Below are 14,822 nucleotides of genomic sequence, written 5' to 3'. Positions count from 1 at the left end.
ATACAGATCACAAATTCAATTCCTTTCTCTCCTTTGGTCAGATTTCACAGGGCCAGTTGCAGAGAAGCTAACATTTCTGCCTTCTTCTTCAGCCTCTGTAAACACTGCCAGTTACTGAGCTAAAGAGAACTGATGTTTCTTTGGCTCTACATAGTAGTTATTTGTTGGAGGGAGGAGTGGGGTTTGTTTGGAGTTTTGTTTTTTATTTTTTCCTCCAAAATAAATAAGCCCTTGGTCAAATGAGTCCAAATGTTTTAAGCTCAGACTCATCAGTTTATGACTTAAAATGTCAACGACTTAATTCTTTGCTTTCTCCAAGTTAAAAAAAAAAAAAACTCCCTTACCTTCCCTTATCTAGAGAAAATAGGGAAAGGGGAATATTTATTAAGCTCTTACTGTGATGAGGTACAGTGCAAGATCCATTACATTTATGGCTTTGCCGAGTCTTTCCACTGGCTTTCAAGGTAGTACTTATAACCCTAGAGAGGCCCGGTGTTTCACCGTGGGTAAGGGCTAGAGCCAGGACAGGAGTCTGTGTTATCAAGATGGAAATGCCTTTGCTCTGTGGAGAGCTCTGTTCTCTGAGCCTTAGAAATGCTCCCACAGAGTCTCAAAATGATTGCTAGTTACTCTGACTGTGGTTGCTCTTGGAGAGAGAAAGACTGCTTTAGAAACGAACAAGGAGAATGTATCACACCTTTCATTCCTCATATAGAGGTCTGAGCCCAGTTGATGAAGCAACTCTTTCCTTTCCACCTATAATTCCTTCTTTGGTCCATCATGTTTGTATATATTGGCTGCATATGATGTCAGCTGTGAACATGTTTCATGCCCTGCCATCAATCCGTATAGTTAACCAGCATGAATTTACTTACTCTGCACACAGTACCTACAGGAGGTACAAAAGAAGTATATGCGAAAAGTCTTACCTCCAAGGACTGATTATTGGGTTAGGAAGACCAATATTATACTGAGTGAGAAGCCAAAGAAGACCCTCAGATTTCTAGACTAAAAGACTAAAATTTTAAATTTGTTTTATTTGAGTATAGCTGACACACAATGTTGCATTAGTTTCAGGTGTACAATTTAGTGATTCAACCTCTCTGTAAGTTACACTGTGCCCACCACAAGTGTGGTGTCCCCATGTAACACTGTTACAATGCCATTGACTGTAACTTATTCTGTATTTGTTATTCTTACTCTTATTCCTTATTCTGTAACTTTTATTCCCATGACTTATTCATTCACTAAGTAGAAGCCTGTATCTCCCACTCCCCTTTACCCATGCTGCCATCCTTCCATCCCCCTTCCTTCTGACAACCCCCAGTTTGTTCTCTATTAATTTACAGGTCTGATCCTGCTGAAAGACTAAACTATTAAAGCCACCTTTGACAGAGACAGGGAGACAGCAAAGTGAGTTAGTCTGTTTGAAGCCAAAACTAATGATAACTTCAATTCTGGCCATCACTGGGGTTTAGATTACTTGTGAGAAATACAAGAAGAGGCATTCTGTAAGCAACTGGAAATGTAGAACTGGGACTCAGAGAGGATACAGTTTCCATTATGACAGAGGAAAGCTTGGCTCTGAACAGCATGGTGAAGATGTGTAAGAAAGATGGTTGAAGTTTGAACCTGCAGGACCGGGTGCTCTTCAGGAGAGGGGAGAGGAGGAGAAGGGAGGGACAGAGCAAGGGAGAGAGGAGAGCGGGAACAGGAAAGGAATAGGAAGGGACTAGAAAGAGAAACCAGGACAAAGGGCCAGAGAAAGTGCAAAGTCATGAAATCCAAAAGACAAACAAGCATGGGGAGAGGGTGGTGGAACATAGTCTCAAATCCTGCAAAGTCAGAAAATACAGATGAATAAAAGGCCTTTGGAGTCACAGGAATACTCATCTGTAATCTTCTAGGACATTCTGACATCACGCTACAGACCGAAATTACTTGAAAGAGTTGCAAAAGGAAATGGTGACTAAGAATTAAAGACATCCACTACAGATGGTGCTTTCAAAGATTTAAAACTTCTAAATGGTAGTAATAACTAAAGACATTAATACTGACAAAGTCTTTGTTATGTGCCAGACCCTTGTCTCACTACTAGGTATGTATTACCTCCTTTAATCCTCACTCCAACACCATAAACTAGGTACTCCTTACATGTATTTTACCGAGGAGAAAACTAGCTATGAATAAGTCACAGAGCTAGTATGCATTGAAGCCAAGACTTTTGTGCAAGCCTGTGGCTCCTAACCAATGAGCACATTGCCTCTCACAGAAAAAAAAAAAAAAAGCATTATTTTTATCATTATGTTTATTATACTCCCCAGTACATCAGTGCCCAGCTCGTAGGAGACACTCAATACATTTTTGTTTCACTAATGAATTAGTAACTGAAACGAGTATATGAGGGTCACGCAAAAGGATGGGAGCTGTTTTGGAGGCACTTTATTGTCAGGAGATTCAACCCTTGTTGAAGAATTGTTCTATCCCCTAATGCTATAAATAAATGAATCTAAACTTATTGTGCTTTAACTTGCCACCCCCTCCCAAAATATGCCAGCAGACAGAAAAGGCTTACAGAAAAAGATCAGGATAAAGATTAACTTCTCCCCTCAACCCAAGTGAGTTGTTTGATTTTCAGTCAAACTTGTGATCTGAGGCGGGCCCTGCCATCTCTAAAAAGCCAAATTCCACTTTCTCTCATCTGTGGGACACTGTCCAGAACTACAAGCTGCTGCTCAAGGATACTCAAGGATATTCAAGATACTCAAGATACTTAAACTGGTAAGGATCGATTCCCAAGGATAAAACTTGCTATCTCTTAACTGTGAAATTATTTTTTTTAAGATTTTATTTATTTGACAGACAGAGATCACAAGTAGGCAGAGAGGCAGGCAGAGAGAGGAGGAAGCAGGCTCCCCGCTGAGCAGAGAGCCCGAAGCAGGGCTCAATCCCAGGACCCTGGGATCATGACCTGAGCCGAAGGCAGAGGCTTTAACCCACTGAACCACCCAGGCGTCCCTGTGAAATTATTTTTTAAAAAATTTAACTAGAGGGGCGCCTGGGTGGCTCAGAGGGTTAAAGCCTCTGCCTTCGGCTCAGGTCATGATCCCAGGGTCCTGGGATCGAGCCCCGCATCGGGCTCTCTGCTCAGCAGGGAGCCTGCTTTCTCTCTCTCTCTCTCTGCCTGCCTCTCTGCCTACTTGTGATCTCTGTCAAATAAATAAATAAAATCTTTAAAAAAAAAAATTTAACTAGAATCTACAAATCTCTATATTATTTTCTGGTACAAAACAGTCTAGCTTTTAAGCCCATAGAGAGTAGAACAAAAGCAGCAGGAAATATTTTAGCTGTACGTCAAGTTGGAATAGGAGAGGAGCGTGAGATCCCTTACGTGTTCGGCTCTCATGAGCCCCATGTGATTTGCCCTACACAAGGCAATTTCTGCTTTCAGATATACCCACTGTCTAAATATTTTGAACTATGCAGTCACTTACACAAGCTTCCTTAATAGATGTAATCAGCACTGTTTTGGAAAAAATGAATTATAGACTTGTTCGATTTAGGAGACAAAGTCAAAAAGCAACCAGTATCTGGTGCTATGTGCTCTTCACGGTGGACAATGTAAAAGTACGTGTGAGGTATGACCCACATCATTAAGGAGCAACACGTTCGTGACTTTCTAATTATATGTCATTGCCTCTAGGAACTGCTATTACTGTGTACCTAAGCTCAGATCTCAAGTCCCATACCTTTTGAAATCAATAGGACTTCATACTTAGTATTTGTATTTTTCTAATGGCACCAGACCCTGAAAAACAAAGAAATCTATTTCAACAAAATTTCAAATAGCTTTTCAACCTCTCTTCCTTTCTAAGGTTTTTATTGATCTTTAATCAATTTTTCTACCTTTTCCATGTGAAAACTTAATGTATCACAAAACTACTATCTAAAATATATACAAATGTCTCTTTATTAGTAGTAGTACCACATACAACCAAAAACTAAAATAATGCCTAAAATACACACTCAACAGTATCACTTCCACCATCCAATTAAATATTCCAAGAATAAGCATTTCCAATATTAACTTGTATATTTTACAAAATGAGAGTATTTCCATGATTCTTTTTAGTCATTCTTTAGTGATGACAAGTAGTCATGCCATATCTGTTATTAAATGAGAGTATTTGGTGAAACATAATGAGGATTTTTTTCAACTTTATTGAGGTATAGACAAATAAAAATTGTATGTATCTGAGGCATACAACTTGATGGTTTCACAAATGTCTACATGGTGAGGTGATTATCACAATCAACTTAATTAACATATTCATCACCTCACATACCTTTTTCTTTTTCCTTTGTGTGTGTGACAAGAACCTAAGGTGGAATTTTTAAAAATACTACTCCGTTATTGGTAAAGGAAAATGTTTTATAAATGTCCATTTCTTAGAGCACATCAAACCACTGTCTTTGACTTCAGTTTCCACAATAATGATTTCCACTGGTTTGTAACTTGTTATTCATGTTTACTTGATTTCACAACATATCTCTTTTATTCATAAAAGTGCTGTATGAAATATTTTAATTTTCCAATTAAAACTAATCTCGTTTGGGACATTTTGAAGCCCCTCCCAATATTTGGTTTCTAACCCAACCAAAAAGAAAAAGAAATTCCTGAAACCAAGATTCAGACTTGCTGACTGTCAAGAAACAAAACCTCTTAAAGTAGTATTATCCCCCACCATATTCTGGGGAAAGTTTAATAAGTTTGGAAACTTCAGAGAATATTTGATCTAGCTCTGTATTTTCTTTTAAAAGTTTGGATAACATCAAAATACTAGAATCCTACAATATCCTAGGGAAATAACTACAAATCTATGAACTATCTTTCAGTAAAATCAAAGCACTGTCAGGAACTGATTCTACTTCACTGATTTAATATGAATTCTATCAAGACTCTGGCAGAGGAAAAACTTTGTTGAAACAGAAAATATATATGGACATTATTTATATGGCATTTTTCTGCAAAACTTTTTATTTCATGTATATTACCACCACAGTAAAGTGGTTTATTACAATAAAGTTTTGTTCATCTGCTAAAGTAAATATTACACTAGTCTAAAGTGTATTTAAATATATTCCTTTACATACACTGTTTTTATTAATAACCAATTTATTTAGTCACAAAATGTTGGTCGCCATCAACTAAAATAAGACTACAATAATTAAAAGAAATGCATACTTTTTTTTTGCATTTCACTTCCCTATACGTGTTATATTTTAGCTATCTTCTTCCAAGAGTAACGATTAACTATATTAGCTTTAACCTCCAATCAAACTGGAGGGAAAAATCACCAAAACAGAAAAAGTAAGACATGCACTTGGTTCACCTGTGCCAGAACCTATAGTGACCTCTTGTGGTAAATACTATCTACAGAGCTTTGGAGAACAATACCTTTTCCTAGGCCAGTCACTGGAGAACATAGAAGCATTGTTCCTCTGGGCTAGCAAACACCCATCACTAATAGTGGAAGTAATACTAATAGTAATAGTTAGAATACTAACTAAACTAAAGGATTTCTTGTTGGAAGTCTCCTCGGTCGTCGTCAATGAAAATATTCATAGTTGTTTTCTTCTATTAAAAAATATAGTGTCTTACATGGTTCTTCAATAGGACAGTTAAAGGATAGCTGGGGACATGGGGTTCTTACACACCCCTACTCCTGGAATCAAGCAAAAGATAGACAAAGAGGACAATTTCTGAAGAAGACAAGAGTGAACTGGGATAAGCAGCATTCTGGTCAGCAAAGCATTATTTGTTACATAACAGGGTGTGGGCTCTAGAGCCAGAGACAATCTGCTACCTTATTTATAAATATAATTCAGGGAGTGGTCAGTATAATTTCAACCTCTATGATGTACTAAAAGCAAAAGTGATACATTGTAAAACATGGGTTAGTCAATGCCTCAGACACTACGCGGTTGTCACTATCTCCTGAATAGTGGTTTAGATATTAAAGAAAATCTCTCAAAAAAATCATGAACATTATAGCAAAAAAAAAAAAAAAATCATGTCTTCACCATTTTTTACATTGGACACTACTAAAAAGGTGTGATTCCCTTTTTTTGCTTTATTTTTAAATCACTAGTTCTGTATTTCTTCTCCTATAGTTTCCCTTTAAAGATCTCAGTTTTTACAAATGTTAATTATAGCAAAAAAATAATTTCAGATTTTCTGTAAAAGGTGAATGAGTCAAGAAAGTGCTTGTACAACATAAACATCTCAAGCTGTAATGGCAAATCGAATATATTGAACTTCTTCTCTTGCAGGATAAGTGGTTGATAAAATACAACCGTTTCTGTGTTCTTCTTTCCTGATCCCCTTTTTTTCCTCTAAAGAGAAAAACATTTTTAGTTTTTTATAATGCTTAAAATATTAAAGAACAATAATCAAATTCTAATAAAAAGATATTAAATTTGGGATGTATGATATTTCAAAATGGCATCCTAGTTCACTGTCATAGACACTATGACAGTTTATTTGTGAAGGAACCAAAGACACATTTCCGCTTATTTGTGAAGGAACCAAAGACAACTTACAAATAAATGTGCTGCCCAAAGACATAGGTTGAAGGCCTTGGAAATGTTTTGTTTTGTTTTACTTTGTTTGAATCTAAAATTTCACCTATAACTCTTAAATACCCTTGGCCTTCTTTCAGGCATTTACCCTCTACCCACAGGTTTACTGCTCCCTACAACCCGATGTACACTGATGAATAGTGTGCATAAATAATTGAAATTTAAATAAGGGAAGACATTCCAATAATGTATCAGATACGGGTTCAATCAGTACGTACATTGGGCTGAGGTCTTCTATGAGCTATTTCACAGATGTAATGAACTAGTTCCAAACTTTCTGTTCCTAGCAACTCATTTTGAACCTCCTGGTCAAAATGTATCTAAACCTTATTAATACACTTATACTTTTGACCTCTGAAACTTCTTAGACAATATCTGCTAGAATCACATATTAAGAATTATTGTAGTTCCTTTTATTTATCTAAAATTGATCTTGTCCTTTATCTTAAAATTAGAAAGAGGGATTCCCTACTAGTACCATTTTGGAATTTGGCCATAAAGTATGTTTGTATCCATCCTACTCAATAGCCCTCATTATTTTATTTTAAAAACTTTGAATCACTAGTAACAGTTTGAAATGCTTCCCCATAACAAACTGAGTCAACCAAGTAAGGAAAATAAAAATCCAGTCTCAAGAGGTGTAAAGAATCAGCAAACAGAAGCAAGAGTCACTGTAGGGCACCGAACACGGCACTGTTCATCTGGGAAATTGCAACTGAAGAGTCAGGAACTTTATTAGGAAGTGCTCTGATTTCAAAGCTACGTCCAAATAGACCACACTTTATGCTCTTTTGTTCCACGTCATCAAGAAGTTCGGTGGATGGCTAATTGGCTGAGATTTCAGTTCATTAGTAATAGCCATGGACAAATAAGTGTCTGATGTTTTTTCTTTGGGTCTAATAGTCTTTCCAATCTGATATCCTCCCCCACTTCTGTATCTCTCTTTCTGTATTTCTGTTACTTTCCACATCTCTCTTTTCCTCTTCGTGTGTGTGTGTATGTGAGAGAAAGAGAAAGAGAGAGTTTTTTCTGGTACCTCCATCTTTGCATCTGAGTGAATGGTTGTGTGTTTATCTCCATACGTCTCTCTGTATAAGTTTCTGTTTCATCTGACAGTCATTAAAAGATCTGATCTTTTCATAAGAAGAACATGATGTATCAGAGAAGTATTTCATGGGGTAAAGGTAAATAGGCAACCCCAGCCTATCTTTCTTCAATTTCTTTCTTTTCCACTAAAGCTCTGCCAACACTTCACTTTCAATGTGGTTAACTTAGTGAATAATGAAATCTTCAGTGTGACAAACCTCATTCATCTGTGAGAATCCTGAAGGGAGTTTTCTCTGTTAGTCTCAATTAAACAAGTTCTCAGAATGAATTTTTCTATTTCTCTGCCAAATCATATAGAAATGGCAACAACTGTGGGATACTCCCACATGAATGTGCAGGCCAATTTAATACTGTAATTCTCAATTTCTGGGGTTCTTCCTATAAAAGTAGTACTGAGACTTTCTAGTTTTTACTACCTACACATGTGCATATACTTAGCTCACATGTCCAACACATTTCAAACGAAGCTCAGAGGTTTTGAGTAGTGGTATTAAAAGTTAGCCATAAACAATGAAAAGTGGTATTTTAAATGCCAAAACAGATCAGTTTTCATTTGCACTTGGTATTGTTACCCACAGAAAGAAACATTAAACCAATGAAGCACTTATACAGGTGAGGTGTCAAAAAAGATAGAACATTCATTAATTTGGATGGTAAATGTAAAACAGAAACAGACATTTCTTTTCTTTTTTTTAAGATTTTATCTATTTATTTGACAGAGAGACAGTGAGAGGGAATGCAAGCAGGGGAAAAGGGAGAAGGAGAAGCAGGCTTCCCACTGATCAGGGAGCCTGATGCAGGGGCTGGATCCCAGGACCCTGGGATCATGACCTGAACTGAAGGTAGATGCTTAATGACTGAGCCACCCAGGTGCCCCAGAAACAGATATTTCTAAGCCACATTAAGATAAAGCGTTAATTTCTTGTATATCCGCAATAAAAGATATTCTAAAAACTGGCTCATGGTTCCAATCTGTGGAAGTTTCAACCAAAGATGTTATATTAGTCAACTTCAGTCAAGGAATTCTCATCTTCTTTCTGGTTATCATGCAGAGGAACAGAGAGTCTGTAGGTTTTATTTTTTAAGGCCTTCTCTGAAAAGTCCTCTCACAGACCAAACTGCATGGAATTGAAATAACGCAAGAAGATAAGAAAGCTCAAATAAAATGTTTGTATCTTGATTAGTTTATCCCAATAAACTTAAAATTTCCCAAATGGATTGTTTTAATAGTAACATCCCCTTGTACACCAAGTCTTCACTTAATATACATAAAGGTAATGTATAAACACAGATATTGCCTACTGTTATGAATTCATTTTTTTAATTATAAAAAATCAAAAACATTTGAAATCACACTGGAATAGCTAAAAATATTATAGATTTTTTTAATTAGACTGAGACTATTAGCTACTTTTTCAACCAGAAAGTCTGCTCTAGACTTGTATAATATCAGGTGTTGACCAAAGTGGAAGTAATAAAGTCACAAGCTTCGAATTAAAACCAAATATCATGGCAGAGATCTATGAAAAATACCTTGGGACACTAAAATACAGATAGTCCCCAAATCAGGGGAAATATTTGCAACCCTAGTTTTAGAAGAGATCCTAATCTAAGAATTAGTATAATCTAGTCAACCAATTCAGGGAAAGTATAATTCTATTTTTTTTTTAATTATCTTTTTAGTGTGATCCTCTCTTACCCACTTGAGAACAGAAGTGTTTTCACCATTTCTTTTATCCAAGGACCCCGGAGAGTGTCTGTTGTATATGGCACCCAAATAAATATTGTTTCAATGAATAAGTCAACAATGAATTATGGAACTGCATACAGTATTTCCATTGCTCTACTGTAATCAATATGCAGAAATACCTTTCTCATAAGTCTCCAAATAAGAGATCTCAAAATAAAATAACAGGCCTCTAAAAGAAAAAAACTTTAAAGGATGCTTTATATATCTTGCTTATAAAATTGGAAATTATATACAAGAACTAAAAAGACATGAAAGATGTAGATTTTAGTAAAACACAAAGTTTAGAGGGTCTTAAAATGTGATCTGTATAACGATCCTGATTCAGAATATCTTGGAGGAAATGGATTTATAAATGTATGGGATTTTAAAGACACTTTAGGGCAAGAAAACCTTACAATCAGTAGCAAAGTAAAACGGCATGTCTAAGAATTCTTTCTCTAGTTACTTTAAAAGCACAGTAGCTATTCCTTCCTTTTTACATTTCTCCTGTTTAAGTCAAATCAAATATATCATATAGATTAACATAGACCAATGCACAATGAAAAAAAATTAAATGAAGAAACTTGAAACACGAACTTAACCATAGTAATTTGCCTTCCCATTTTTCAAGCACTGACTCTATTAGGTTCAACTCCAACTACTCTCCCCAGCACAAGGTTCCTTTCAGCAGTGTTCACTGGGCCCAAAAGCCATTCCAGAGACTTAAATCTTATTAAGTAGCCACTTTCACAGCCATTCCCAACTTGAGGGACACCCTTCCACTAAGATTAACTGTACAAATTTGACCAGTCCCTGAATTCGATTTGGGGAAAGAATGTGGGGAAAGGATGATCGAGAAATATATCACTCATCAATAAAACTCAACTTTATTCTCCTGATGAACCTACACCCCACGAGCTCTCTCTTCCCTTCCTCCCTTTCTGGGCTCTGGACAGGTGGGAGGAAAATGAGTATGTCTTGGAGAGGGGATGCAACTAACTTTCCTCCACCACCTTATTCCGCTCCCCACCCCAAATCAGATCCAATTAGTAAGTGAAGCCACCCAGGTAGGGCGGTCTGCATCCCTCTCCCCCTTAGAAGAGGGATGGGATGGTGAGGATGGGGGGCGCGCGTGGGCAGGAGGGAGGTGGGGGTGTTCTGAACTGCAACTCTTCTTACCGCTGGAGCGCCTGACGATGTTCTCCAAAAATGTGTTCTGCGGTGCCACCAGCCCTCTCTTGCCCCCCGGCATCCTGGGTCTGGAGAGCGGCGGCCAGGATCCGCGGCGGGGGAGGGGGGGATGCAGGAAGAGAAGGTAGAGAAAAAGGTGGAGGAGAAGATCGAGTCGAAAGAAGTGGGGGCGCGGCGGCGGCGACGGGGTCCCCTGACTGTGTCTCCAGCCCGACCGGGATGAGCAGCTCTAGGGAGGAGGACCAGGCAGTTCATGGTAGTAGCGCTCCCCCGGCCGCCGCTGCCCAGACTGTGGCGGTGCCGCACACGGGGCTCGGGAACTGCAGGCTCCGCGGGGCCCAGTGCGCCTGCGCCGCCCCCGCTGTCGCTGTCCCGCCGGTGCTGATGCTGAAGCTGCTGCTGAGGCTGCTGCCGCGGCGGCGGTCGCCTGGGCGCGGACTCAGCATTTCTCCCGCTGCCCCGCGCCCCGGGGCCGGGGAGCGGGAAGTGTCAACTCAAGCCCTCGCTCCCAGTCCCTCTCAGTCCAGATCCGGACCCCTTTGCCGAGCCTTCCTCTCCTCCTGCCCTGGCCCACCCCTCCCGCGCAGCTGGATCACCGCTGCCCAGCTGAGTCCAACTTCTGCCCGGCTGTGCGCCCGGTGGCCGCTCCTCTCTCCCCGGATATCCAGGCAAACGTTCTCTGTCCAATGGGGTCACGGAGCGGGAGAGGAAGTGAAAAGCGAGCAGGATGCCAAAGAGAGCAATGGGTAGTCGGAAGGCTTACATCTCAGCTCCTCCCGCCGGGGTCGCGAGCCCCGGCTGCTCCCAAAGACGTGGCTGTCAGGGCGAAGGTGTCGAGCAGCTCCCGCTCCAGCAGAGGCTGAGCGCCGAGCAGGGACTGACTGGGAGGCGCGCGGGGACGCAGAGCAGCCACCTGACGCTGCTACCGCCCCCCTCCGGGCTTTGGCGCCCGAGGCTCAACAGAAGAGCTGCAGGCACCCGCCCTGTCCCACGCCCAGGAGCATGGGCCAGTTAGGGTCTGCGCGCAAAGAGCGCGGGAATGGCCCCTGCGCATCCTGCTGGAGCTGGCGCACGGGGAGCCTCCCCAGGGCTGCAGAGCGCGGGAGGCGAGCGGCGAGTCCCGCTACCCAGGTTAAGTTGCGGGAAAGGTTGCACTTAATGCAAGTAGAGAGAGGAAGTGGGTGACTAATTCACACCAGGGAGAGGGAGTGCGGCGGACAGCATTTGTGGTGGAAAAACATTAAAGGTGGTGGGAACGTAGCGGCAAGGGGAGGCGAGCAGGAATCTTCTCTAAGAACGCTCCATCCGCTCAGAACCGGAGTGGAACCGTTAGAATACAGAGTCCAAAAGCCGGAAACTACCCGGAGAAGGGGAAATGGCATAAATGCGAATGTAGCCTGGAGGGATGGAAGGAAAAGGGGAAGCTCACACCAAGACACCTTCTTTTATCTAAGGCAGTGGTTCTCAAGGTGGTCCCGAACTGGCAACATCTCCTAAGAACGTTCTAGAAATGCAAAATATCGGGCTCTACCTCAAAGCTAGGTAACTAGTAACACTTGGGTCGTGGGCCAATCATCTGTTTTAACAAGCCCTCCGGGTAAATAGGATGCATTTTCGCTTAAGTAGCAGAAGCACTTAAGCCTTTCCCTCGGGAGGCTCCACTGGGCCTACCCAGAAAGAATGACTGTTAAGGAGGTTCAAGGACTAAGGACAAAAAGTGCGCGTTGCAGCTCCGCCAGAAGTCGAAGCGAAGGACAGTTGTATGGGGGCGTCCCCTTTTGCTGGGGTCATAATATGCTAGGTTACCCTTGTTAGAAATGGTCAAGGCTAAGTTTATATAAAGCAACTTGAATCCTCAAGCTGGGGTCCTAGGAAACATCTACTCAGTTCCTGCCTTGGGCAGGAAGGAAAGAGGGAAGATGTCAGACTTCGTTTAGAAACCCCTAGATTACCAACCACTGGCCTCGACTTTCGATCACTGTCTCTCCAGCGCACCCGGGGGAGGGAGGAAAGGCACTGCCTGTGATCGAGAGGCACATAAATACACAACCAGGATCCAGGTTTTAGCCTAGGGCATTTTTCCTCCTCTCATTTCTGAAATTTCCACCCATTTACCCAGACCTTGGGTGGCTGAGTAAACCCTGAAGGTTGACGCAAGGCAGAGACCAGTTTGCTGGGCTGGGATTCCTTATAAAAAAAAAAAAAAAAAAAAAAAAAAAAAAAAAATCAAGAGACTCTGGAATAACACTAGGCTATTTTAGCTTTCTACTCGAGTACTGCTGGTGGTGCAAGTTAATTCCCCTACAGCTAGAACGTCTTCTAAATACATTGGGGTGTATTTAGTTAAATAACAAGGTACTCAGGCACGCATTGGATCCATCTAATCTGCCTGCCACTCTCACAGGAGTCAGAGATGTGGCTGAGGTTCCAGCTCTCTCCCTGCAGGCGACTGGGGGTGGGTTAGGGGCGGGGCGAAGTGGAAAGGCAGTTCTTAAACACACAGGATTGGATTCCTCCCTCCCCCATGGGTCTTACATAACTGTGATAGGGACTAACTTAATGTACAGACACACCATGGTCCTAGACTAATGAGCCATTCACAGACTGGGGTGGTAACAGACAGACTGGTAAATAAATATATATATATATATATGTATATACACACACATATATGTGTGTGTATATATGTGTATATATAAACATATTTAAAATATATATATTTCATAGATTGCCATTCTAGATTTCTAACATGATAAATCCATCATCAACAGCAGCAATAAATACACATATATATACACATACATATACACATACATATAAATATACATATACATGTATATAAAAATATATATATTTCATAGGGTGCTGTCCTAGACTTCTAACATGATAAATCCATCATCATCATTAGCAGGAAATACTTCAGATCTATATGTTCTTTTGCACATCATCAGCTGCCCACATCTCGTCTCTGGGTATTGATATAAAATCTCTGTTTCCCAGCATTTCCCTTCTAGTATAAATATCTCTGCTCCTAATCACTCCTCTGTGGGTGTATTAGCTCACACTTCCCAAAGAGGAAACTCTTTGGGACTCCATTAAGACACAGTCACACAATTACTGGTAGAATTTCCCCGTTTATTTCCATCTGTGGATTTAATTAAAATGACATTCATCTTTTCTTCTTGGTCCTTAACTGTATAGCATTATAACTTTTGGATTGTTTTAATCATTGTAAAAATAATTAGTAGTTATAAAGTGTCAAACCTTTGGTTTCCACACTCTTCTTAATCTTCGAGTTTAAATTTTCATTTTACAGAGGAAGAAACCGAGACCCAGAGAGATGAAGTGCCTAGTCCAAGATGACACAGTACTTCAGAGGCTGCACTGAACCTAGAATCAAATCTTCTGACCCTGTAGCAAGAGCTCCTTGTAAAGAGAAAATAATCTGACGTTGCCTAAATGCTGGTAACAACCAGCAACATCCAGTGATCTCTCTTGCCATGACTGATTTCGTAGCACTGGAGAAGAGAAACCCCTGGCAATAATGTGCAACAGCTTCTAATCAAAATGGAGTTAAGGAAAATAGAGTGGCACCGTAGGGACTGACTAGCCCTAAGGAATGTGCTGGCAGATTGCAGCAAGGTGCCAATACAGCATTTTTAAAGTGTTTTGCAGACAGAGTCCATATGTTGTAACCAAACTGCAGGATTTAACAGGTGAGAGAGATAGGAATCAAAAAGCTTCAATGTCACACGGAGGGCTTCTTCTTGTTTGTTTCATTGCAAGGATCCCATTTTAAAGCAGAATCGTTTGTCCTTTTCTTCTTTCTTGAGGCGTTGTAATTGGAGTGGTGGTGTCTGTGAGAACCAAGAGTTCCAATACCCAGAAGTGTTCGCTGATGCCCAAATCACAGCTTGGAAATGAATGGATATTAGTCGAACTGCAGGTGCATTCTGGTTTAACAGCAACCAACATAAAAGCGAAGACTTGGAAATCGGACATATTAGGAAATGGTAGTTTGTAATTACTACTGTAGTTCACTGAAGGATTCTTTTATCAAGCACCTCTTCTTGGAAGATTTCTAAAATGTAGTTTATTTGACAGGAGTGTAATTATATGTAAACTCTCAGAAATGCATTAGAAAAAGGTCCAG

The 14,822-nt window shown here is 40.3% G+C and overlaps 1 protein-coding gene across 1 annotated transcript in view; it reads right to left on the bottom strand.

Moving 5' to 3' along the window:
- KCNH5 (potassium voltage-gated channel subfamily H member 5) overlaps positions 1–10,799 on the bottom strand; it is a 314,829-nt gene extending 304,030 nt beyond the window's left edge. The window contains exon 1 of the mRNA XM_032875242.1: positions 10,658–10,799. Within this exon, the coding sequence (XP_032731133.1) occupies positions 10,658–10,730 (73 nt within the window). The 5' untranslated portion in view covers positions 10,731–10,799. The remainder of the gene's footprint in view (positions 1–10,657) is intronic.
- Positions 10,800–14,822: the final 4,023 nt, after the last annotated feature.

Source organism: Lontra canadensis, unplaced genomic scaffold, assembly GCF_010015895.1.
Source record: "Lontra canadensis isolate GAN:19392208 unplaced genomic scaffold, GSC_riverotter_1.0 scaffold55, whole genome shotgun sequence".
NCBI lineage: Eukaryota > Metazoa > Chordata > Mammalia > Carnivora > Mustelidae > Lontra > Lontra canadensis.
This window is presented reverse-complemented; position numbering and strand designations above follow the sequence as displayed.